Source organism: Podarcis muralis, chromosome 13 (genome assembly GCF_964188315.1).
Source record: "Podarcis muralis chromosome 13, rPodMur119.hap1.1, whole genome shotgun sequence".
In the NCBI taxonomy this organism is placed as follows: Eukaryota; Metazoa; Chordata; class Lepidosauria; order Squamata; family Lacertidae; genus Podarcis; species Podarcis muralis.
The window spans coordinates 37,073,393-37,099,155 of NC_135667.1; the positions used below are offsets into that span (position 1 = coordinate 37,073,393).

General features: G+C 47.9%; 1 protein-coding gene and 1 non-coding gene across 2 annotated transcripts; one reads left to right on the forward strand and one right to left on the reverse strand.

The window, feature by feature from the left end:
- Window positions 1–1,525: 1,525 nt before the first annotated feature.
- On the reverse strand, window positions 1,526–25,070 carry PRRG2 (proline rich and Gla domain 2). Its single transcript, XM_077917397.1, has 7 exons — window positions 24,783–25,070; window positions 21,331–21,444; window positions 18,144–18,307; window positions 11,072–11,117; window positions 9,082–9,208; window positions 5,089–5,232; window positions 1,526–2,908 (listed from the first exon to the last, which is right to left on the reverse strand). The coding sequence occupies exons 2-7, from the start codon at window positions 21,434–21,436 to the stop codon at window positions 2,878–2,880; spliced, it is 618 nt and encodes a 205-aa protein (XP_077773523.1). The 5' UTR covers window positions 21,437–21,444; window positions 24,783–25,070; the 3' UTR covers window positions 1,526–2,877.
- TRNAK-UUU (transfer RNA lysine (anticodon UUU)) lies at window positions 10,840–10,913 on the forward strand. Its single transcript has one exon. It is a non-coding gene; the product is annotated as a tRNA-Lys (tRNA).
- Window positions 25,071–25,763: the final 693 nt, after the last annotated feature.

Consider the following 25,763-nt stretch of genomic DNA (forward strand, 5'->3'; position numbering starts at 1 on the left):
GTAATGATAGTCACCACCATGGATGTTGTGTTTCTTTCACCAGTCTTTACTGGAGAGACAGCAGAAAGCTGAAAGGGAAGGGCGGAATCTCAGCGGTAAACTTTGTATCGTGTTGTATTCAGAACACAGGTTCAGTTTGTTGCATCCTCAGTTAAATGGTCAAGTAGCAGAAGACACGGGACGCGGGTGGCGCTGTGGGTAAAACCTCAGCGCCTAGGGCTTGCGATCGGCGGTTCGAATCCCCGCGGCGGGGTGCGCTCCCGCTGCTCGGTCCCAGCGCCTGCCAACCTAGCAGTTCGAAAGCACCCCCGGGTGCAAGTAGATAAATAGGGACCGCTTACTGGCGGGAAGGTAAACGACGTTCCGTGTGCTGCGCTGGCTCGCCAGATGCAGCTTGTCACGCTGGCCACGTGACCCGGAAGTGTCTGTGGACAGCGCTGGCCCCCGGCCTCTTAAGTGAGATGGGCGCACAACCCTAGAGTCTGTCAAGACTGGCCTGTACGGGCAGGGGTACCTTTACCTTTAGCAGAAGACAGAGAAGAGCTGCTGCGAGCCAGAGTTGAAAATAGTAGGCTAGATGGAGCAACAGCCGAAGGCAGCGTCATATGCCTAAATTTGGTACAAACTAGCCAAGAGATCGTAGCATAGTTGTGGCTCTTCTGTACTATTCGTAAACTTGGAACAAATACATCCTCAAGAGATTAAAACCTTGATATTTGGAATACGTGTCACTCAATATACTAGACTACAAGACTAAACACAATATACTGCTTATCTCTATCCCTGTTTCACAGCTGTGGTTGGTGCTTCACTTGGGAGCAAGCCAAAGCACAGATATGATGGAGTACTATGCTGTGTTTCCCCCTATTATACACCCTTTCCCAAATCTTCACATTGGCAGAGTGCTGCAGTACCCCTAAGACCACCTGAAAACTGCTGATGGTGAGCTGCTTAACGTTTTTCCCACCAGTCGTAGCAATGATAATGCACTGTGCTAGATGCTGTATGATTTCGAATTGTATTTTTATTGCTTCTTTTATGTTGCATTTTATTGCATTGCAGTTTGCATTTCATAGAACAGTATAATAAATAAAAGACACACTAAGAACACAATTTTAAAGATCAGTATGTTTAATGCAGACCCAGGGCCGGGCCCAAGAGATTTTGGCATCGGAGGTGAACCAAAAAATTCCTCCCTCCCTCACCAGGGAAGAACAGGTGAGCGAAGGTCTATAACACAAAGGGGGGAGGAATGAAGATCCTCATCAGGATCTGCTGGCTCTGTGGATCCTTCTGCCTGAGGCGGTTGCCTCATGGGTGGAGCGGCCTTCTGCGGACCACCCAAATGAAGCTTACAGACCATTGGTGATCCAAAGAGTCCCATTTGGGAACTCCTGTGCTAGAGCAATGTCTCTGCTGAAGTCCTGGGCAACCTGGTACCCTAAGGCTAGTTTCTTCCCGAGAGTAAGTGAAACCTGCCTGTGCCAAGCCCAGACCCAAGAGCTATTCAGACAAGAAGGACAAGTGACAGAATAGTTCAAATTTTATTTTCTACAAATGCCACAATAAAAGATTCACAGATGGCTCAAGTTATTTTGGTACATTCTTGTCCACACAGCAGCGCTATCTTCTCTCACAGAAGTATAAAGGTGTGTGATACTGTGCTCAGGGTCAAGCAAGCAACACTTCAGGACATGTGAGTGGAAAAGGATGGATGGATATGAGTTTAGCATATGTGCATGCAAACACCTTGTGCCCATTTTACTGGATGATAATCTTCCCTTCCTGGACATCCACACAAATTTGTCTGACGACAGCTGTAGGCAATGCATGTAAACATAATTTGCTCCTCTTTACATCGCCATAGAGGTGCATTTGCTTTCTACAGCTGATCTGTATATTCTCACCAACCTATGTCTCCCCTTCCCTTTTAAACACCTTTGCATCTGCCTCTAACCCGCCTGCCCACTGTATTTCTTCCTCATTCCTTAATTTTTTCCACACTTCTCTAAATATATGTGGGGGTGGGGGGGTGTTCAGCTTGCATTGCAAAAAAGCCCTCCTGCTCAAAGCCCTGGAAAGCAACTGCCAATCACAGCAGAAAACACTAGGTTAGAAAATACTGACCCGATACATGGCTGCTTCCTGTGTGCCCTATGTCATTGTTAGATATGGATGGGATGTTCTCTAGATCAGGCATTGCTCCATTGAGGATGCAGGGGCAGAAGGCCGAGCTACCACTACTTATACTGATGGAGAGACTTCATACCGCAAACCAACCACAAGGCCAGATGTTATACACTCCTCTTCCCTTCTGCATCTTAATAGTGCTCTTGAACACACCCTAAAGGCCCCAAGAGTTATTGTTCAAGCATACTCTGAGAATTATTTTATCGGGCATGAAAACAAGCAGGTATCCCATCCACCCTCTGTCAAACTCTAGCTAGCGCATGCAAGCCATGACAGAAGAAAGACACAGCTATAACAAGGCTTGTTCACATGACACAGGTGGTGGGCAGGAGGGAGGGATTTGTGTCAGAAACCTGCGCAAATGCTGGATTCGGAGCTGTAAATTTGGTGATTCATTTTTATGCCAGAGTAGCGGAGAACAGCCGTATTATTCACATTTCAGATTCTTATTCCTCAAACAATATAATGCAGCTTTCTGTCTTCACACACACACACTTTTTCTCTCTGTACATAGTACACACATATATGCAATATACATAATTCAGTGGTCCACACCATATTTGTGTATGTGTCTCCCCCCCCCCTCAGGTATGCTGCAGGTGAATTCACAGTGTTTTTTTCTGCACATAAATTGGCGGGGAGGGGGGTACACTTTTTTCCAAGAGTGGTGATCTTGCTGTTGACAACTCAGGTTGGTGGGGCAGTGTTGGTGCTATTCCTGGGGTGGGGAGTGGAGAAAAAGAAAAATAGAGATTCTTAACAGTGAGCAAGAAGCCATACAGTGGTATTTTGGGTTAAGTACCTACTTAATTCGTTCTGGAGGTCCGTACCTAACCTGAAACTGTTCTTACCCTGAAGCTAAGTTCTTAACATGAAGCACTATTTCTAGGTTAGCGGAGTGTGTAACCTGAAGCGTATGTAACCTGAGGTACCACTGTACAATGACAGTAGTAGGTGATGCTAATTTGCTTAAAACATTCATGCAAGGTTGCATCATATATTCAGGACAAACACCCCCCCCTTTTCTTTATTAATAACAAGGAAAACTGACCTCTCTCTCTTGGCCTAGTACACAAGAAATGGTGAGCCAGGCAAAAACTTCAGAGCAGAGACTGGCGAGTGTGTCAATTCCTGTTTTCTAATCCAGTTCATTTCTCCACATTTCCACATAACTTTGTGATTTTGTTTTTTTAAAAAACCACAAGTCATGAAAATAAAGCGGCATTTTCATGTGAATTTCTCCAAACACACATCTTCGGGTGCAGTTTTTTTTTACATACTCATTTTTGCAAAGCAGTCTTCCCTTATAGGATGCATTTGGGGGTTTTCTGCAAGCTATTTTCATGAACGTATGCATTTTAATGCAAAGTTACCCCAGTATATGCATTTTTGGACCCATTCCTTGGCTGGAGAACTGCATTGCAAAATTTGGGGGTGTGCAAATTTTGAAGCCTAGCTGTGTTTTGATTCATATATTACAGTCATACCTTGGGTTACAGACGCTTCAGGATGCGTTTTTTCAGGTTTTGGCAGTCACGCATGCGCAGAAGCGCTAAACCACGCTTTGCGCATGCACCGAATCGCAACCCGTGCGCACGCAGATGCGACGCTGCGGGTTGCGGAGGTTGCAGGTTGCGGACGTGCATCCCACATGGATCACCTTCGCAACCTGAGAGTCCAATGTATTTCAGAAAGTGTGAGCTGGGCAAATTCACGTATAAATACAAACTGAATTTCCAGCTGCCTGTGAGGCTACTTAGGAGGAGAGGGGAATGCATGAAAAGCACTGCTTGGATCAGGGCCGGGCTGAGCAGGGACAGGAGGAAATGGATTGCTGCCTTCTGCACTGCACTTTTACCGGTTCATAAACATACAGTGGTACCTCATGTTAAGAACTTAATTCGTTCTGGAGGGCCGTTCTTAACCTGAAACGGTTCTTAACCTGAGGCATGCTTTCGCTAATGGGGCCTCCTGCTGGTGCGCGATTTCCATTCTTATCCTGGGGCAAAGTTCTAAACCTGGAGCAACTACTTCCTGGTTAGCAGAATTTGTAACCCGAAGCGTCTGTAACCCGAGGTACCACTGTACACACAGCCGTTAAGTTGTTCACAGTAACAAAAATACTCGTAAAATAAAGATAAATTAGAAACAGCAGGATAGTCCCTGGGTTTTAGCTAAGCCCAGCCAGAGCCAACAGAGAAAGTTACATTTCGTGAAGCCGCTCCATGCTGCAGTAACTGCCTAGCATAGTAGCATTCTGTCAGTTGCCGTCATGTCACATTAGTTTCCCACCCTTCCTGCAAGGAGCTCAGGGCAGTGCGCATGGAGCTAGCCCATTTTTATCTTCACTGGGTAGTTTAATGCTGCTGCAAAGCTGCAGCTGAGATGTGGAATCTTCTGCCCTTCCTCTATGTGGTCTGGACAGATGGGTTTGTTTCCCACTGACCCAGCCCATTCGTGATGAGCGTTAAGACCCAAATCCAATTCTCCAGCCACTTCCGCCAAACAAGCTAGAAGAGGGCCATAGCTCGGTGGGAGAGCACCTGCTTGGAATGTAGAAGGTCCCACGTTCAATCACTAGGGAGGGCTAGGAGAGAATCCCTGTCTGAAAATCTTGGAGAACCACTACCAGTCAATGTAGACCAGCATCTCTCAACCTTGGGTCCTCCAGAGGTTGTTGGACTACAACTCCCATCATCCCTGACCCGTGTCCTGCTAGCCAGGGATGATGGGAGCTGTAGTCCGACAACCTCTGGTTGGACCTAAGGTTGAGAAAAGCTGGTGTAAACAATGCTGAGCTAGACGGACCATTTCGGCTTTCTGTCTTGCACACTTGACACAAACTCTGGATACAGCTTGGGCAAGAGGCTTGGAGTAAGATCTCAAAAACTCTTGTACCTGTGGTAAGGTGGAGGAGGTGCATCGTGCACACCTGAAGTTTCCAGCACTTGATCATAGGATGGAAGTCCCGGTGCTGACTCTGGCTTTGGCTCCTCGACAAAGGTGGCAAGGGGCACCGCAGGATACAGGTCGCTTTGAGCCCTGATGAGGGAAGGAGATGAGTCAGAATGGTGAGAGCATGTCACAAAGCACTCCTATGGACTCTGGTTGCTTGCTGACAAGCTCAGTTATATCATCATAAGTAACACACTGACTTCAGAAGGGCTTCTCATGTACTGCTTAGGAAAGTAATACTTTCTTAAGCCCAAGAATTACAGAAAGAATGATCTAGGATGGAGATGTTGGACTGCCAGCCTTCCAGGTGATACGTGATTCCAACATCCATCACCCAATGGTTGTTGGTAAGCAATCCTTAAAATGTCACAACTACCAGCAGCTGCAGTATTTATTTTAATAATAATAATAATAATAATAATAATAATAATAATAATAATAATGATAATAATAATTTTTGTACCTCGCCCATCTGACTGGGTTGCCCCAGCCCCTCTGGGCACCTTTCAACAAAATATACAAAGACACAACAGAACACCACACATTAAAAACTTCCTAATATGGGGCTGCCTTCAGACATCTACAGAAGGTCATCTAATTCGTTACCTCTTTGACATCTGGCAGGAGGGCATTCCACTACAGAGAAGGCCTTCTGCCTGGTTCCCTGTAACTTACTTATCGCAATGAGGGGACCGCCAAAAGACCCTTGGAGCTGGATCTCAATGTCTGGGCTGAACGATGGGGGTGGAGACGCTCATTCAGGTATACAGGGGCCGTTTAGGGCTTTAAAGGTCAGCACCAACACTTTGAATTGTGCTCGGAAATGTACTGGGAGCCAATAAAGATCTAAAGTCCAGTGTTATATGGTCCTGGCGGCTACCCACATTCACCAATCTGGCAGCTGCTTTCTGGATTAGTTGTAGTTTCTGAGTCACATTCAAAGGTAGCCCCACGTAAAGTGCATTGCAATAATCTAAGCGGGAGATAACCAGAGCATGCACCACCCTGGAGACAGTGGCCAGGCAGGTAGAGTCTCAGCCAGCATACCAGATGGAATTAATTCTATTTACTGTATTTTTCACTCTATAAGACGCACCAGACCACAAGACGCACCTAGTTTTTGGTGGAGGAAAACAAGAAAAAAATATTCTGAATCTCAGAAGCCAGAACAGCAAGAGGGATTGCTGCGCAGTGAAAGCAGCGATCCCTCTTGCTGTTCTGGCTTCAGCGATAGCTGCGCAGCCTGCATTCGCTCCATAAGACGGACACACATTCCCCTTACTTTTTAGGAGGGAAAAAGTGAGTCTTATAGAGCAAAAAATACGGTATATCAATTTTATTTATATTATTTATTTAATACCGCCCTATACCCGCAGGTCTCAGGGCAGTTTATAGAATAAAATCAAAATATAAAACCACAAAATCCAAAATAAAAACAAGCTAATAACCCCTCCCCCCCAAAAAAACCCACATTTTAAAAGGGCCTAGGAGGATGTAAATCTGATCAGCCAAAGGCCTGGTTAAAAAGGAATGTTTTTCCTGGCGCCTAAAGGTGTATAATGAATGCGCCAGGCGAACTTCCCTGGGGAGAGCATTCCACAGATTGCAGAGAAGCCATGTTCTTGTGTTGCCACCCTCCAAACCTCTCAAGGAAGCACAAGAAGGAGGGTCACAGAAGATGATCTCAGGGTCAGGGTCGGGGTAGTTTTATACGGAAAGAGGCGGTCCTTGAGGTATTGCGGTCCTGAGCCATTTAAGGCTTTATAGGTAAAAACCAGCACTTTGAATTGGGCCCAGAAACTAATTAGTAGCCAGTGCAGTCGAAACAGGACGGGTGTAATATGCTCAAACCGTCTTGCTCCGGTGAGCAACCTGGCCGCTGAATTTATATCCCATCCTTCTTCCCAAAGGAGCCTAGGGTGGCAGGGCAGGGTTGTGGTCTGGGAAGCCTCTGCTAGCTGCAAACTATACAAGTCTCTGCATCCTTGTGCAGGTACCAGTAGTTTGCCTGACCTGCTTGTGATATTGACTTTGGGCTGTTGTTTGACCTTGGGCTCTAGACCTAGGCTGATCTTCTCCGCTTGACCTTGGCTTGTTTGGATTCCATGGCACTTGCAATGCTGCCCTTGTTGGCGAATGTTTTGCTAAGAGGCTTATACAGTCGTAACTTGGATCCCAAACGCCTTGGTTCTTGGACATGTTGGCTCTCGAACGCTGTAAGCCCGCAAGTGGGTGTTCCGGTTTGTGAACGTTCTTTGGAATCTGAATGTCTGACGGGGCTTCCGTGGCTTCTGATTGGCTGCAGGAGCTTCCTGCAGCCAACCAGAAGCCGTGCTTTGGTTCCTGAACATTTTGGAAGTCGAACAGACTTCCGGAACGGATTCCATTTGACTTCCAAGGTATGACTGTACCTCCTGGAGCTGGGACCCCAATGTCGAGGGCACCGACTGGAGTGTGATCAACTGTGGGAGATCCACTCAAGGACTGTCAGGGGCTGGCTGGCTGAAGAGGAGTGATGGGAGGCGCCAGCAGGGAACCCCCCTGAAATATACTCGGAATCAGACTGCTGCTTTTTTTGGATCCTATTCAACTCAGTACATAACACCCCCCAAGGGAAACTCCAGAGGAGGAAGGCTCAGAGCCAGGGGATTGGTGGTGGGACACTTGAAGAGAGGTCAGAGGGAGAAGATTGTGAGGAGGGGCTGGATGCTGAAGGGACAAGAGGGTTTGGGAGCAGAAAGAACCTGTGTCAGGGAACAGTCCGGACTCTGAGGCTGAAGCAGAAGAGGGAGGTCAGGCTGCTGAAGAATCTAGGGAGTCTCCCACTCCACCCCCATCATTCAGCCCAGACACTGAGGTCCAGCTCCGAGGGCCTTCTGGTGGTTCCCTCATTGCGAGAAGTGAGGTTACAGGGAACCAGACAGAGGGCCTTCTCGGTAGTGGCGCCCGCCCTGTGGAACGTCCTCCCATCAGATGTCAAGGAAATAAGCAGCTATCCCATCTTTAAAAGACATCTGAAGGCAGCCCTGTTTAGGGAAGTTTTTAATATTTAATACTGAATTGTTTTTAACTCGATTGGGAGCCGCCCAGAGTGGCTGGGGAAACTCAGCCAGATGGTCTGGCGACCAAGAGGGCCAAACCTTTGCCCCTTTGCAGATGGGCAGGGTATAAATAATAAATTATTATATTATTATTGTTGCAACAAGCTCTCCTCCACTGTGGTCTCCAAGAACGTGCAGGATAATAAGGAGAGAAGAACAGAGACCACAGGTACACAGACACCGTTTGAGACTGCTTGGGAAACATCCAGGAGAGGAGGAGCCTTAGAAGGGGCAGAAGGCAGGGACCTTCAGTCCTGGCAACTGCTCCCCAGGGGCAAGACCTACTGGGAACTGTTGCTGATTTGTATGCTGTTTCCTTGAATAAAGGAGGGACGTGGGTGGCGCTGTGGGTTAAACCACAAAGCCTAGGACTTGCCGATCAGAAGGTTGGCGGTTCGAATCCCCGCCACGGGGTGAGCTCCCATTGCTCGGTCCCTGCTCCTGCCAACCTAGCAGTTCGAAAGCACATCAAAGTGCAAGTAGATAAATAGGTACCGCTCCGGAAGGGAAGGTAAACGGCGTTTCCGTGCGCTGCTCTGGTTCGCCAGAAGCGGCTTAGTCATGCTGGCCACATGACCCGGAAGCTGTACGCTGGCTCCCTCAGCCAATAAAGCGAGATGAGCGCCACAACCCCAGAGTCGGCCACGACTGGAACTAATGGTCAGGGGTCCCTTTACCTCCTTGAATAAAGAGTTAACTTCCCTGACAATGGAGCCCTGCATCGTTCATGCTGACCCTGACTAGGACCTCCTGATTTTGAAAGCTGCCTGGAACTGCCTCTCATTCCCATGCATGCATGCCCCCAGAGCACCCATCCTTAGACCCTGATCCGTACCTGGAACGGCTCCTCTGCTTATTCCGGTATTTGATGCAATACATGGCCACAATCACAAACATGACTACAGACACCAACGCTCCTACGAGGCCTGCCACCAGGCCGGCCACGTCAACACCAGGTCTTTCTGTGGAAGCTGGAGAGATTGAGGGAAGATTAGTAGAGATATCTGGCGTCCGCCTCCGCAAATTGCTCTAATAGGAGCCCTGTTGTGAGCACTGCCACCCTGATTCAGAGGGGCTTCAGAGATATCAAAGTTTCCTTTTCTCCAGGAAGTACAATCTGCCCTCCCTTGCTATTATGGGCTGCTTGTGAAGCGGCCGTGGGAAAACACTGAGGCAGAAGGTCGTCCTTGGAATTCCTTTTTTAGAAGGGACAACAACAGGAGATATTTCGCCTGGGAATTTAATAAGAGTTCTGGGCAGGATCTTTGGCAGAGTGGCCTGTGCAGATAAGAAAAGGGAAAACACCTAGTAAAAGTGAACTATTGGGCTTTTTCACACATGCAGGAGGAAGGGAAGGAATTTATTTTAGAAATGATTATTGCTGATTTATTGTGGATTTGATAATTTGTGATTATCAAATCCACAATAAATCAGCAATAATCATTTCTAAAATAAATTCCTTGCACTCACTTGTAGATATTGCCAGTGCTTTTTTTCTGGGGGTATGCATACCCCTGAACATTTTGTGAATCTTTGTACTTTTGTCCATTTACTGCATTTACTTTCCCTGTTGTGAACTATAAAATGGTGATTTTTCTTGAGTCAAAATGAGAGTACCCCTAAACAGGGTGTTTGTTTGTTTTTTTTAAGGAAAAAGGGACTGGAAATTGCAAATGGTAAAATATTGTACATGTAGGATTTGGCAGGTGGAGAGCTGATGCTATGGCGGAAATGACTGGCAGAATTCGGGATCAGGGAGAAGAGTTGGTGGAAGAAGATTGGACGAAATTTAAAGTCTATTTACAGAAACATTGTAAAATTTTTGAATGCTGATGACATTGAAATGAAATGAAGGGGTTCTAGTAAACAAAGTAAAAGATTACGTAAGAGTAGATTGAAATTAGATGAAAGTTTGAAGTTAAAATATGTGAAACATGTGAGGAAAATAATTAAGGATCAATTAAATAGATGAACTTGCTGAACCAGCTTTTAAGTGGAATACAAAAAAGGGAGGTGTGAGGAAGTCAGGCAAATAAGTTGACTAAAGTGGATAAAAGAAAAAAGAGGGGTTTTTTTTGTTTTTTTCCAATTTTCTTTTTTACCCTATGTTAAATTGTTTGTATTTTTGTATTTTAGTGTCCTTGAGTGTATTTCTGTGTTTTTCCTATTGTTTGTCTTATAATTTCTTTGTTGTGAAAACTAAATAAAATATTATTTTAAAAAAAGGAGAGCTGATGCTTAAGGATAAAAAGTTCAAAAAACTATTGTAAAATAAGGTTAACTGTAAGGAACAGAATGTGAACTAGAAACAACTGGAAAAATAAAGCAGCAACAAGAGGAAGCCTTGGACACACCGAGAACCAAATGTTCACTAGACCCTTTTGATCCCCCTTTTAAAATGAAGTATAACATGCTTTGTATTTCCCTTGTAGGACAGCTGGGGGTGGCGATGAGAGCCCACCAACTTATTTTGCAGAGGGCCCAATCCGCAGAGTGTACTGGGCCTTGAAAACCCTGTTGGCACCCCTCAGCTCAGAGTAAGCCCCTGGCGCAAGTGCCAAAGTCTGCTCTTGCTTTCCCCTACTGAAATTTGGCCTGGGATAGCTCAGTCGGTAGAGCATGAGACTTTTAACCTCAGGGCTGTGGGTTCGAGCCCCACATTGGGCAAAATAAGTTATGCGCGTGGGTGTTTGTGGCCTGTTTGCTCCTCAAGGATGAGCCTCTGGGAAACCAAACCGGAGTTTGTTTCCTTCTGTCATTAGCTGACTCACAATGTAAGAGGGATGCCTGGGAATTTCCCACTGCCATTTTCTACCCTTACTCACTTGAGCCTCCTTTCCCGTTGTGTTCATAGCTATCCCAAAACATTTTCTGAAGAGAGAACAAAAAAAGGGGAGGTTAACATGGCATGATAGCAAATAACAGCCTTCCTGCCATTTTGAAATCCGCGTCCCGAGTTCTGGTGGTGGTAACCACTGGATGCTATCTGCGCTATACATTTAAAGCAGTGTTTCCCAACCTTTTTTGGGCAAAGGCACACTTGTTTCATGAACAAAATTTCGAGGCACACCACCATTAGAAAATGTTTAAAAAATTAATTCTGTGCCTATATTGACTACAGTGGTGCCTCGCAAGACGAAATTAATTCGTTCCGCAAGTCTCTTCGTCTTGCGAGTTTTTCGTCTTGCGATGCACGGTTTCCCATAGGAATGCATTGAAAATCAATTAATGCGTTCCTAGGGAAACCGCCTTCAGACCAGGTCCGGGGACAGTCTGTCTCCCGACCTCTTCTGAAGGCTGGCGGGGGGCGAAAGTCTTTGCTCCCCCCCCCCCCGCCTTCAAAAGCTGTCCGCCCAGGCTTCGCGGACCTCTCCGCAAGCAGCAAGCTGCCGCTGCTTGCGGAGAGTTGCCGGCATGCCGAAGCCTGGGCGCGCCGAGATCAGCGCGCCCAGGATTCGCGGACCTCTCCGCAAGCAGCGGCAGCGCTGCCGCTGCTTGCGGAGAGATGCCGGCATGCCGAAGCCTGGGCGCGCCGAGATCAGCGCGCCCAGGCTTCGCGGACCTCTCCGCAAGCAGCGGCAGCACTGCCGCCCGGCATCGGGGCATGGTCCTATGTGGGCATGGCCTATGTGGGGCACGTTACAGTCCCGTGATGTCAGCGCCACGCAGGCAGCCAGGCAGGCAGACGGCGAGAGCCCCGCGCTGGGCGGCCTCTCCTCGCCGCCGCCGCCCCGCCTCTCGTCGCCCGACTCGCCCGCCTCCCTCCCACGGCACACCAGGCAACGTCTCACGGCACACTAGTGTGCCGCGGAACACCAGTTGGGAAACACTGATTTAAAGCAATATCATGCCACTTTAAACATTCATGGCTTCTCCCCAAGGATCCTGGGAATTGTAGTTTGTTAAGGGTGCTGAGTGTTTTTGGAAACGCCTATTCCCCTTACACAGCTACAACTCCCAGAGTCATTTTACAACCAATTCCTCTCCCCAGGGAATTCTGGGAAGTGTAGCTGCGGGAGGGGCCGTTTTTTGCCCTGGTGAGGCCCTTCTTGGTGGGCTGCTGGCGCGTTACCTGGCAAGTCCAGGTGTGACTCACAAACACGTACTTATTTTTGAAAGTGTTGTTTTGTACAAATCTGGTAAATTGGAAAACACGCCTTTCTGACTAAATAAATAAATGGCCATTTTGCCCATTGTGAAACGTGCTTGACACTTTGGCTTTGGGTATAGTTCACTATTTCACCGTTCCACCGCAAAATGAATCCCCCCCCTACAGGTGCATGCACTTACAGATAAGCAAATACTCGTGCACACGCCAACAACAGACTTCAGGTTTCCATAATGAACAGAGTGAATACACGCAATCAGTTATTGCCTGCCAAAGGTAAAGGGACCCCTGACCGTTAGGTCCAGTCGTGGCCGACTCTGGGGTTGCGGCGCTCATCTCGCTTTATTGGCTGAGGGAGCCGGCGTACAGCTTCCAGGTCATGTGGCCAGCATGACTAAGCCGCTTCTGGCGAACCAGAGCAGCACACGGAAACGCCGTGTACCTTCCCGCCAGAGTGATACCTATTTATCTACTTGCACTTTGACGTGCTTTCAAACTGCTAGGTTGGCAGGAGCTGGGACCGAGCAACGGGAGCTCACCCCGTGGCGGGGATTCGAACCGCCAACCTTCTGATCGGCAAGCCCTAGGCTCTGTGGTTTAACCCACAGCGCCACCCGCATCCCCACTGCCTGCTAGTCAAGGTTTAAATGGAACCGGCTTGGGTGTGGACTGAAGCACAAACAGAAACATGCCATCTGTGCCACCCACATGTGCAATGACACCCTGGTGTGCACACAGCCTAAAACTGCTTCTCCAGCAATGCTGCCTTATTTCCACACTTGTTGTTTGCAATATGCACTCTAGAGGGCATCAGTCTATTGCAAAAGAAAGTCCTTTAAAAAAGGCGGGATGGGAGACAACCTCAAATCCCTCAGATTCAGGAAATCAGCTAACGAAAGTTCCTTTTGCACTAAATTAATCTTTGCCACAGGACTCTTGGCATTCTTGGCCGCAAACAACAGGCTAACTTAACCCCCGTCCTCAGAAGTCAAATCTCGGCAGATCTGTTTAGCTGAAGGAACCGTAAATCTTTTAAACTGTGTATCTACCCCTATGCAACAAGTTAATTTTAATACGAAAGGCGTTGCCTCTCTCTGAGTCAAGAGCTGAAACCAGTCCAAATTCTGAACTGGCTGCGAGCACATAAGAAACTGTGCCATGCAATCCTGCGGACATGCAGAACTGCACAGCCCAAACCTCTGCATGCAATTACTTGGGAGATTTGTCATATTAGTAAGGGATAGGGCGGCTGCCAGCTGTGTCCAATATGCTGGAGAAGGATTAAAGCAGGAACAGCTTCTCCTGCCAAGGTGCAGCGCTGGGGAAAGTGGCACCTCCTGGCATTCACCCTTCCGCAGAATTCAATGCTGATGTTGTCAACATGGTGTCTGTGGACACAATGCCGCATCCAGAGCCCACAAAGCCCCTGTACCCAGTTATGTAGCGTGGGGGGTGCAGGGGGGCCGGCCGCACCGGGCGCAACATCTGGGCGCGCGCGCTAATCTAGTGGAAGAGACTCAAGTGCTAAAATCCACGGGTTAGGGGGTGCAAATTACTTGCCTTGCCCCGGGTGCTGGCAACCCACGCTACGCCACTGCCTGTACCTCCCCTCCGCTCACTGTCCCCTTCATCATGAGGTGGTAAAAGATAGCTACTTTCCATCCCCTTCTTGAAAAGTACTGAGAGCTGGAGGAGGAAGTTCAAAGAACAACACTTTCCCACTTCCTCTTTTAGTGCTATACAGTGGTACCTCGGGTTACATACGCTTCAGGTTACAGACACTTCAGGTTACAGACTCTGCTAACCCAGAAATAGTACCTCAGGTTAAGAACTTTGCTTCAGGATGAGAACAGAAATCGTGCTCCGGCGGTGCGGCAGCAGCAGGAGGCCCCATTAGCTAAAGAGGTGCTTCAGGTTAAGAACAGTTTCAGGTTAAGAACGGACCTCCGGAACGAATTAAGTTCTTAACCTGAGGTACAACTGTATGCTTTTCAAGATGCAGGTAGGTGACAGAATGACCAACAGAGCAGGAAGGAAAGGGAAATTAGCTGGGGGACTTGGACAGGGGGAGGAAAATGGAGATACCATGAGGAAGAAAGTCGGGTGCCGCAAACAAACGCACTCTTCAAAACATCAGAGCAAACAGCGACTATTCCACTATAAATGGCAAGTGCAGAAAGGCCCAATATTTCAAAACAGTGGGTGCTGAAAACAACCCCTGAGCACATCCATTTAAAAAAAAAGCGAAGGAGGGGGAATCATGAAAGATATACATATCCCCAGCACTGTATGGGAAGTGGTGTTAAAATGGACTGGTTTATTGTGGCATGAGCTTTGGTGGCAGACAAACATACACAGGTTTAAAAGGGGGGCGGGGAGAGACATAGTAGAGGCAAATGGTAATGAAACGCAGAAGGTGCAGACTGTGACAATTCAATTAAAGCTGAAATATAAGCGAAACCAGTTCAGCCGCCATTTACAACAGCAGTAATTGTCGATTAACACAATCGGCTTAGCATTGCTCAGCTAATTAGCACCTGCAGCGGGGACAGGAAACCACCGCCTCAATTGCTGCAACAGACTCGCCCCTCTAGGGCTGTTTAGGTCTTCCACTATCAAGGGCGAATACAGCGATAACTAACCTCTTGACTGCAGTAAAGGAAGGTTACACGTTATTTGCGGTTCTTCTGGTTTCTAAACTACAAACAAATCACCTTGGGCTACAAGGGTTCTTAATCTCGATTACCATGAAGTAGTACTCTGCATTTAAGAACCCGGTGGTGTGAAATAAAGATGTAAGATGTCAATAAACATGAACACTACAGAGAAAACAACACAGCGCTTCCTCGAGATAATGCTAGCTGGCACAAAGATAAGGCGCGAATAAGCCAGTTCTATTGTCTGTGTCTATGCCCTCGCAGCACCAGCAAAAAAACTTGAAAAAGTGCACAAGGGTGCACACGTTATCTTTATAAATAGCAGTTTCCCCAATTAATTCTGCTCCTGCAAATGCTTCCACACAGAAACCCAGAAAACAAATTCTAAGTACAGTGGTACCTCGGGTTAAGTACTTAATTCGTTCCGGAGGTCCGTACTTAACCTGAAACTGTTCTTAACCTGAAGCACCACTTTAACTAATGGGGCCTCCTGCTACTGCCGTGCCGCCAGAGCACAATTTCTGTTCTCATCCTGAAGCAAAGTTCTTAACCTGAAGCAGTATTTCTGGGTTAGCGGAGTGTGTAACCTGAAGAGTGTGTAACCTGAAGCGTATGTAACCCGAGGTACCACTGTATTAACTGAGCCAGTTCAAGCGCTGGCGACCTGCCACTGTGGCATGTGTTGGAGCATTCATACATTCAACTCAGTATTTGGGGATTTAGGGGGACTGGTGCAAAGAAGGACTGGGAACCTGTGGCCCTCCAGATGTTGTCAGATTGCAACTCTCATCAGCCCCAGCCGGCATGACCAATGGTCAGGGATCATGGCAAATGCAGCCCAATATCTGGAGGACCACAAGGTCCTCATCCCCAGACTAAAGGGATGCACTTACTAGAGAAATGCTCTCAACCAATGAGAGCAGAGGGCATAAGCTTGGGGGAACAGTGGCGGCTGGTGCCTATTTAGGACTGGTGGGTCCGAAGGCAGGGAGGCCAACTCTAGGTGGCGCTAGAGCCACTGAGAGCCAACTATTTCTCATTTTTGTCGTCTTCCACCTCCCTGCCGAGCTGTGCAAGGGAAACACTGAGATGATGGAGGAGAAAACTGACAGCCAGGGCCAGCCCCTGGACTGGTTGCAAGCAGGCAGGCAGGCAGGTGGGGGTCTAAGCTGAGGGCTGGATGCAGTTGGCAATGGACCAGTCTCCATTGTGGGGGAACACAGGGACTGAGGAAAGGAGAAGGTTCTCCTGGTGTGGATGGCAAAGAAGGGGATGAAAGGCCTTGGATACAGGAGAGAGTGTATTTAGAGAGAAGGGAGAAATAATATTGGGCAGTTTCTGCTGAGAATCTAATTTGGCTTCTCTTGCGTTTAGTTACATGGAAATGTTGGAAACTGCATAGCCTGTCAAGATAGGAAGAGACACAAAATCTAAATATACAAAGGAGAAGATACCCCAGAAACCACACAAATACACACACACAGACGTCATCTTGAATCACCTTCACAGTTCAGAATAGGGTGGTGTTTAAACTGATCTCTCACACACTGATTTCCCAATTTGATGCAGCCCTTATCGCTCTCCCCCCAGGAAACTGAGATGCAAACGAGCCCCAGCCTAGTCACGGATTTATTTCAGCCAGCCATCTCTGGCTGCTTCTGGTTTCACTCCCTGCCTGCCCTGAACCATCCAGAGACCAGGACATAGCTCTGTAATAGGAAGCCTGAGGCCTGTTTGCACGTGGCTCTTTTACTATGCTAGGAATCTACCTGCTCCAAATTCCCTAGACGAGTCCTGACATGGAGCACTGTAGTTCATGACAAACGATGTGCCCTGGTTTTCCTTGGCTCTGAAGCACCAGGGCTTTATTGCCTTCTAAGGGAAGCATGGAATCTTGTCCCCTCTTCATGTATGAGGATCCTGCACACACACTGAATGCAACACAGAACCACAACTTTCCTCATCCTCAGTTTACATCAATCACAATTTCAGTTTCCAAATGTACAGCAGGTAAAGCATGACTCAGAGCTGCTTTTTGTCTGCTTCCGTCCTTTCAGTTTTCAGCTTCATAAATCTAGGTGCACAGATGATGGCAGGAAATAATATTTTAAATGTGCAGTGCAGTGAGTGTGGTTTATTTATTTTTTAAATATAAAATGTTGGGCCTAGCATGGGGGGGAGGGACGCGGGTGGCACTGTAGGTTAAACCACAGAGCCTAGGACTTGCCGATCAGAAGGTCGGTGGTTCGAATCCCCGCGACGGGGTGAGCTCCCGTTGCTTGGTCCCTGCTCCTGCCAACCTAGCAGTTCAAAAGCACGTCAAAGTGCAAGTAGATAAATAGGTACTGCTCCGGTGGGAAGGTAAACGGTGTTTCCGTGCACTGCTCTGGTTCGCCAGAAGCAGCTTAGTCATGCTGGCCACTTGACCCGGAAGCTGTACGCCGGTTCCCTTGGCCAATAAAGCGAGATGAGCGCCGCAACCCCAGAGTCAATCACGACTGGACCTAATGGTCAGGCGTCCCTTTACCTTTACCTTTTTAGCATGGGAGGGGGCAGAATTGGTCTGCCCCCAATATTAAACTCCTTCCTAGAGAACTTAGCAATTAGGCTTTACCCCCATGTCTGTATAAACAACAACCCTCTTACTATTAATTTATTTAATCTCTTCCCGGAAAAGCAGAGGTCCTGGTTTTCGAATGCTCTCTCTCTCCCCCTCTGCAACCAGTCCACTACCTTAGTAAGCCTTTACGTTTGTTGTACGATGGCAGACAACTACTGTATTTTGACTTTCTTCTTTGCTAACCACATTCCTGACATTATAGCCCTTTGGCAGGTTGCTAGAAAGGCTATCAAATTAAAACTCCAGTTTTACTCTAGTCGCCCTGGTGCAGTCATGAAGACACATTGCTATGTAGCAGGCAGGTGTTGCTAGGTTCTCCTTTCACTCAGCAGGTACAGACAGCTGCATCAGATTTTAATTTGGCATTTATCCCTGTTGGCCCTGAATCATTTCCCCCTCTATAATTCTGGGTGTGTTTTTTGTGACTACCTAGAAGTGCAGCAGAACAGTTTCAAAATCTCTATGCTAGATGCTACGATTCTCCCAAGCCCAAGGCTTTCCCCATACTCAGCTGTTTTGAAGTCGTCCTCAAAGACTTCGCGCATTTCTTCGTAGTTGCAAACTTCCTCTATGCATTCACGCTGAAAGTTGCCTGGCGTGAACAGCTCAAAATCCCAGTGGTTATAAAGAGGCTTACGGCTCAGGAATCGATGAGCAGTAGAGTCATCCAGGATCACTGAGAATAGAAACCATAAGATATTATCCCGAAGTTTAGAGAAGGCAAGATGTCCTAGGCAGTGGCGTAGCGTGGGTTGTCAGCACCCGGGGCAAGGCAAGTAATTTGCGCCCTCTAACCCGTGGATTTGCGCCCCCTAACCCGTGGATTTGCGCCCCCTAACCTGTGGATTTGCCCTAACCCCAGATGTTGCGCCCGGTGCGGCCGGCCCCCCCTGCACCCCCCACGCTACGCCACTGGTCCTAGGATAGTGATGGCGAACTTTTTAGAGACCGCCCAAACTGCATCCCAAAACCCACTTATCACAAAGTGCCAACACAGCAATTTAAACTGAATACTGAGGTTTTAGTTTAGAAAAAAATACATTAACATCTTTTGTCTTAAAAGAAAAAAACACAACAGAGCTTTCAATGATACAAACAACTTTTTTTTTAAAAAAAGGTAAAAGTTTGCATTTGGCATGCTTTTGAACAAGTAATGTGATTTTGGCTGTTGTAAGCATGCTGATAATTTGTCTAACCTTGCTGAACTCCAGGTGGCTTACTCTCGAGTAGGAACAACAAACTGGCGGGAGGCCCTGGCGCATCAAAAGTCGAGGCCTGGACAGAGCAGCAGTTTCCCAACACGAGCCCTCCTCTCCTCCTCCCCCCAGCGTGGCCCGGGGGTGAAAATGGTGCCCTAGCAGCGCTGGGACCATGCTAGAAGCGGCCAGGGGCCTCCTGCAGCGCTGGAGCACCTGTTTCACCCCCTAGCTATGGCCCTGCTGGGGCAATGGCACGCATGCCCACAGAGAGGGCTCTGAGTGCCCCTCTGGCACGCATGCCATAGGTTCGCCACCACTGTCCTAGGCCCAAGAGTCATTTGTTCTCTCAAAGAAAGAGGAGTTGTTGCTACAGCAAAGTGGAGAACCTTTGACCCTGTGTGTGCCCTCTGCCCTGTGCTGTGCCCTCCGAGCTAGACTGCTCCCCTACAGATTTCTAGGGACTGTAATTTGTCAAGGAAACACACTTGTTAGGAGCCCATGCCTTCCAAGTTGCCCCGGCAAAAATGGGACATTCGTATGAGATCTCAGTGGCCGTTGGGGGTGCCGCAATGTCGCACTCTCACCCCGATTTTACGTAGTAAAAAGTTGGGTGGTATGGGAGACTCACATTCCCCTCTGCAGTTCCCAGAGTGTTTAACAGCCAATCCCTCTTCCCAGGAAACTCTGGGAGGGGGAACTAGGGTCTCCTAACAACTCGCAGCACCCTTAGCAAACACCAGCTCCCAGTATTCTTGGGTGTGTCACGCTGAAGTCCTCAGTTATTTTCACATACATCAGCCTTTGCCAACATGGTGCCCTCCAGATGTTTTTGACGACAACTCCCATCAACCCCAGCCAGTTAGCATACACTTTCCACCCTCTAGGGGACGTTGCATATGAAGAGGACTGAGAATGGCAGCATTTATTTTGCAGGTATAGCGAGTGGCGTAGCGTGGGTTGTCAGCACCCGGGGCAAGGCAAGTAATTTGCGCCCCCTAACCCGTGGATTTGCCCTAACCCCAGATGTTGCGCCCGGTGCGGCCGGGCCCCCCTGCACCCCCCACACTACGCCACTGGGTATAGCAGAGGCTTCTGGGAGGTCCAGAAAGGCCTGGGAGCCAACAGCTGCACCCATCAGGTCCTTCTCCCTTCTTCAAATATCACTGCTTGCTTTGATACTTTCCCAACCTTTCCAGGTGAGCTGTTTTAGACACTATGCATGAGGCATTGTTGCTTTTTTTCGTTGCTCACAGTCACATGCCTTCACTTCCTGGTTGAATGACCCTTCGTTAGAACTCAAAAGCTTATTGCACACAGTTTGAGGAAATGAGATGCTTCTCCTCCCCCCCCCCCCATATATTGTATTCATTGGAAAATGTGGAATGTGGTTCCGCAAGGGTCCAATGCACTCGCTGGCTATTTGCTTGCTGTGACGTCTGTGTTTAGGAATGAGAGGGGCAGTGCAGGGATCTTGGGCTTCTCATTGCTACCACAGCCAGTGGGACAAACCTCTCATTGGCTGGACGTAGATTTCTTAAAGACAGTAAGGAGCTAGTGGTTGTGTGCAGTGGCTAAAGTGCTGGAGAAAGAGGTTCAAATCCTCACTCAGCCATGAAGCTCAGTGCAGGACTTTGGCTAAGCCCAAAGCCTAATCATAAAGTTTCTGGGGTGGGGAGACATGGGTGGCTGGGATGAGAAGATCCTTGCTGCCAGGAGGAAGGTAAAGGTAAAGGGACCCCTGACCATTAGGTCCAGTCGTGGCCGACTCTGGGGTTGCGGCGCTCATCTCGTTTTATTGGCTGAGGGAGCCGGCGTACAGCTTCTGGGTCATGTGACCAGCATGACTAAGCCGCTTCTGGCGAACCAGAGCAGCGCACGGAAACGCCGTTTACCTTCCCGGCGGAGCGGTACCTATTTATCTACTTGCACTCTTGACGTGCTTTCGAACTGCTAGGTTGGCAGGAGCAGGGACCGAGCAACGGGAGCTCACCCCGTCGCGGAGATTCGAACCGCCAACCTTCTGATCAGCAAGTCCTAGGCTCTGTGGTTTAACCCACAGCGCCACCCGCATCCCTTGGGAGGAAGGTACAAACGTCAATAAAGAAGGCTTAAGAAAGGCCTATTTAGGGGGAACTCGTTCTACTTTACAGCTCTTATGTAGGCATTTTCCTCACTTCAAATAACCTTAAAAAGTCACCTGTGACCTCCAGGCTCTTTGTTCCTTTAGACTGCGCACGCACAACATTTTCTTTTACAATCGGTGAAAAGCAAGTTCTTGTTTTTTTCCACCTAGTCCACACACACAATCCCTGTTGCATCTTTGCCCCTGAAATGTGCCCTCAACAAAGTGGCTTCATTATTCCCAGAATAAAAGCAGATGGATCCTGTGTTATCCCACAGTGCGGTGCGATTCCTTTTGAAAACAGATGCAGGGAGCCCTGGCAAGGATGTGTGTGTGTGTGTGTGTGTGTGTGTGTGTGTGTCCCAACCCTCAACTTACCTTGATCCTCTAGAGTCCGCTGGTGTTCCGGCTGCTTGTGGAATGGAACGGCAAAGCTGTGGCTGAGGGCTTGGAACAGCAAAAGAAGACATGGAGGACTCCACATGACGGGCCCTGAAAGGAGGACATGAGACAGTGCCAAAGATCTGGGTTCAAGAGAGTCCTCCAATATATATTCTGGGATAACACCACCCATTCGTGTGATACAGTAGCTCTCTCTTATCTGCCAGCCTTCACTTACGAGAAAACAACAACACAGGCATTAGACACAACACACTGCTGGTATTATACAGCTGGTTCCTCCTTCTGAAGTTTTCCTTCTGAGGGCATTTACAACCTGTACTATAGTGTGAACCTAAGCATGTTCACTCAGAAGTAAGCCCCCTTATGTCAATGCCTGCTTGCTTCTGTTTACTCAGAAGTAACTCCTCCAAAGTCTGAGTTGAACAGAATTTGCTCCCAAGTCTGTGTGCATAGGATTTGCAGCCTTAGATGGACGGAGGAGTCAAATAAGGCCACATTCACATCATAAATTCAAAGCGCTATAAATTCAAAGCACTTTAAACAATTATGGCTTCCCGCAAATAATTATGGGAGTTATAGTTTGTTAAGGGTGCTAAGAGTTGTTAGGGGATCCTGATTCCTTTGCTGGTGCTACAATTCCCAGAGGTCCCTCTTCATGGGAAACTCTGCAAAATAGTATTTCTGGGAAGGAAATGGGGGTTTCCTAACAAAAAAGAACAACACGGGCCTTAGACACAACACACTGCTGGTATTATACAGCTGGTTCCTCCCCACAGAGAAAACAGTTGCTGCTCTACTGCATGATAACATGGGGACAAGTGCTGGGAACTTGATAAGAGCCCAATACAACAAGAAAGCTGGAGAGACAGAGTCGCTCCAGCAGTTAGGCAGGGCGAAGCAACTGCCTCAGGCAGCTGATTTCGGGGTGTCATGGAAAGGCAGCAAGCTGTTAGTAAATTGATTCATTATTGTTGTTTTTACTGCTGGGGAGTGAGGGAGGGGAGGTGGGGTTTTTCTATCTCTGGCACCAAAATATCTGGCCTTGGGTACTGTCTACTTCGACAAAGAGTGGTCAGTGGAACTGACCAGCAAGACAACACAGGAGACGTGGTTATTACACTCCTTAGGAGGAATCCGAAACCAGAGTGTGTAACAAAACGATAACCCTACTTGCCACTCTCCTGCGTGCCCATTCTTAAAGAGAAGTCCTTAAGGGAACAGGGCAGTGCTGTTACTCAGTCGTTTTCAGAAATCCACCATTTGAAATGGCACAAGCTTGGCTTTCTGCCCCTACATTTATCAAGCAAGTTAATCATTCGCAGTCTGAACTTGTGCATATTTCCTCCAAAGGTCACCCCACTGCGCCCTGCAAGGCTTGCTCCTCCGGGCTGGCAGAAAGGCATTCTCTGTCGTGCCAGGCTCTGCACGATCCAAGAGGCGTGTCCTCCCAGCATCCTTTGCAAAGTCACAGATAAGTGTTGTAAAGTAATTATCAGACTGCACACAGCTTTGTTTTTTAAGTCTTTAAAAATAATTACTGCCCTAATGATGGCTTGGGAAGCCTTTAGGAAGGGACTGACCCCAGACTTGCCTCCAAACAAGAGTGCTTCGGATTTCAGAAGTTATTTGAAAACCAGAGTGCTTAGGATTTTTCAAAATTATCTGCAGCATAATCAAAAGTGAAAGAAAACCAGCCGCTTCCCCTTGCTGCCCAAGAATATAGTCCCAACTGTTTGCGTCAGACAGAATCGAGCACCTGCAAATAACGTTCCTATTAACAAATTTCCGCGCTGTAGTTTTAGGGGATGTTTGCTAAGGGGCCACGTGTAGAATAATACTTAACATTCATATAGTCCTTTCAGAGTGCTTCACATAACATCCTCTCCTAACCCTGACAACAACCCTGTAAGGTAGGCGAGTATAATTATCATTCCTATATTGTTTGGGTTGTCAACTTTTACCATTTTTTTCAAAAATCTGTGGGGCTGTGAGGATGAGCCCTCTAGGTTAGAGAGTTTCTACTCCAATAAGCAGCGATGTAGATTAATAACGGGATTAATAATAATAGGGATGCGGGTGGCACTGTGGGTTAAACCACAGAGCCTAGGACTTGCCGATCAGAAGGTCGGCGGCTCAAATCCCCGCGACGGGGTGAGCTCCCGTTGCTCGGTCCCTGCTCCTGCCAGCCTAGCAGTTCGAAAGCACATCAAAGTGCAAGTAGATAAACAGGTACCGCTCCGGCGGGAAGGTAAACGGCGTTTCTGTGCGCTGCTCTGGTTCACCAGAAGTGGCTTAGTCATGCTGGCCACATGACCCGGAAGCTGTACGCCGGCTCCCTCGGCCAATAAAGCGAGATGAGCGCCGCAACCCCAGAGTCGTTCACGACTGGACCTAATGGTCAGGGGTCCCTTTACCTTTACCTTAGATTAATAACTACTATGGTCACATCCACACTACACATTTTAAAGCACATTTATACCACTTTCACAGTCATGGCATCTCCCCAAAAAGATGCCGGGCTTAATCATCACAGTACTACAGTTCCCAGCACCCTCAACAAACTACGGTTCCCAGGATTCATGAATGCTAAAATGGTGTAAGAATGCTTTAAAGGTATGGCATAGACGTGTGACCATAGAGAATACAATCCCAAGTAGGGATGGCTGACCTGTGACCTCCTGCCCTCCTTGACTATTGGACCCTAGGTAGGGTTGATGGGAGTTGCAAAAAGTACCTGGAAAGTCACAGGTAAGCCGCCCTGATAGACACTGTCCCAGGGAGACTATAACTTCCTTTCAGACAAACCAAGTTAGGCTGCAGTCCCATGCACATATTTCTGGAAGTACTGTATGCTCCTTTGAAAACAATGGGGCTCACATCTGATTAGACATGCAGTATTGTGCTGTTAGAGCAGAGTTTCCCAAACTTGGGTCTCCAGCTGTTTTTGGACTACAACTCCCATCATCCCCAGCTAGTAGGACCAGTGGTCAGGGACAATAGGAATTGTAGTCCAGAAGCAGCTGGGGACCAAAGTTTGGGAAACCCTGTGTCGGAGCAACACAAGACTAAAAATATTCAACATCCTGTTTATTGAAGCATTCTGATGATACTTTCAAGTCTGGAGTAATTTGTATGGAGTCTTCATACAATCATTATTATAGGCTGATGCTGAATTTACCTTTGTCTAGCTCTAAGCATTGAACCCCCGGCTTCTGATCAAAAGAGCTGCAGAAATGTGAAAACTCTCTAAAAGTTATTTTTCCTGTTTCAGATCCAGGTCCAGGAAGACGTCGCAATTCCTTGGACCGTAGAGGCACAGAACAAAAACCAAAAGAAATCACAACCCATTAGGAAAGCAAAGCGTCCTTTTTTCCTTTCCTCTTTTAAGCCAGCTTGGTTTCCAAGCTGCCTGCGTGCTGCCAACTCACCTGTGCGGAAATCGCAGGTGGAAAACAGGTACGCCGATGACCTGGATGGAAGCACCTGGCTGTTCCCAAAGAGCCTCTCGTTCTGCTCTCCCGCAGTAGAAAGACAGGCAGGAATAGCTGCAAGACGACCCCAGTGTCAACGGTTAGAAGGGAAGGGAATAAATGACATATAGCCTCAGTCCATGGCAGTCCAGTGCAAAGGGAAAACTCTCTGGAACAAAGCTGAGGTCTCCTGGAGGGAATCAGGAGCTGCCGGAGAGCTCCAGGTGAATGTGGGTGGGTCCAAAGGTCACATGGTCAGAGGAGAGACAGGTAAAGCCGGGGAGGGGGGTGGAGAGAGAGCAGGTCGGAGGAGGAGTCTAAAGATTCCATTGCCAGAATTCCTGTGTGAGTGTTGCTTTGTAAATTTGTCTAGCCACTTCTACAGAGAGAGCCTACGCATACACAGCCCTCACGGTATAATAGAAATCGCCGCTTTACTCGGAAGTGAAGGCATCTTTGTTTAATACAGCACAAGTTCTGAGGCTTTAGAAACAGGTTCCAGGGCTGAGGTGTGAAGTGAGCTGCCTGCCCTCCCATTTTTCTCTTTGTTCGAGGCCGGTTTCCTGAAGCAAAGGCACAGCTAAGCCACACAAGCAGTTGTACACATATAGTCCGTTTTCTACGAGGATCCATCAGCGGCATGGTTGGTCTTAAGGCTGATAATATATCACATCCAAAGTCTGCGTGGGGATCTTTTAAGAGAGCTGAAATGAAGGAAGAAGTGCAATGTTCAGAGGCTAGAAATCATACAGTATTCTGCGTATGCTGTTTTGTGCCTCCCCTTCCCTCGCTTGAGATTCTTGGCCTTCTCCATATATCCTTTTTATTGTGTACAGTTGTACCTTGGTTGACAAACAACTTGTGAGCCGAACGTTTTGGCTCCCAAATGCCGCAAACCCAGAAGTGAGCGTTCCGGTTTGCGAACGTTCTTTGGAACCC

Excerpts from the sequence above, each read along its gene's own strand:
- PRRG2 (XM_077917397.1), bottom strand. The coding sequence starts at position 21,436 with ATGTGGAGTCCTCCATGTCTTCTTTTGCTGTTCCAAGCCCTCAGCCAC. Across the intron at positions 11,118-18,143 it reads TTGAGGACGACTTCAAAACA|AAAATGTTTTGGGATAGCTA; the intron begins GCTGAGTATGGG and ends TTCTCTCTTCAG. Across the intron at positions 2,909-5,088 it reads CCTCCTCCACCTTACCACAG|GAATAGCACCAACACTGCCC; the intron begins GTACAAGAGTTT and ends TCCCCACCCCAG.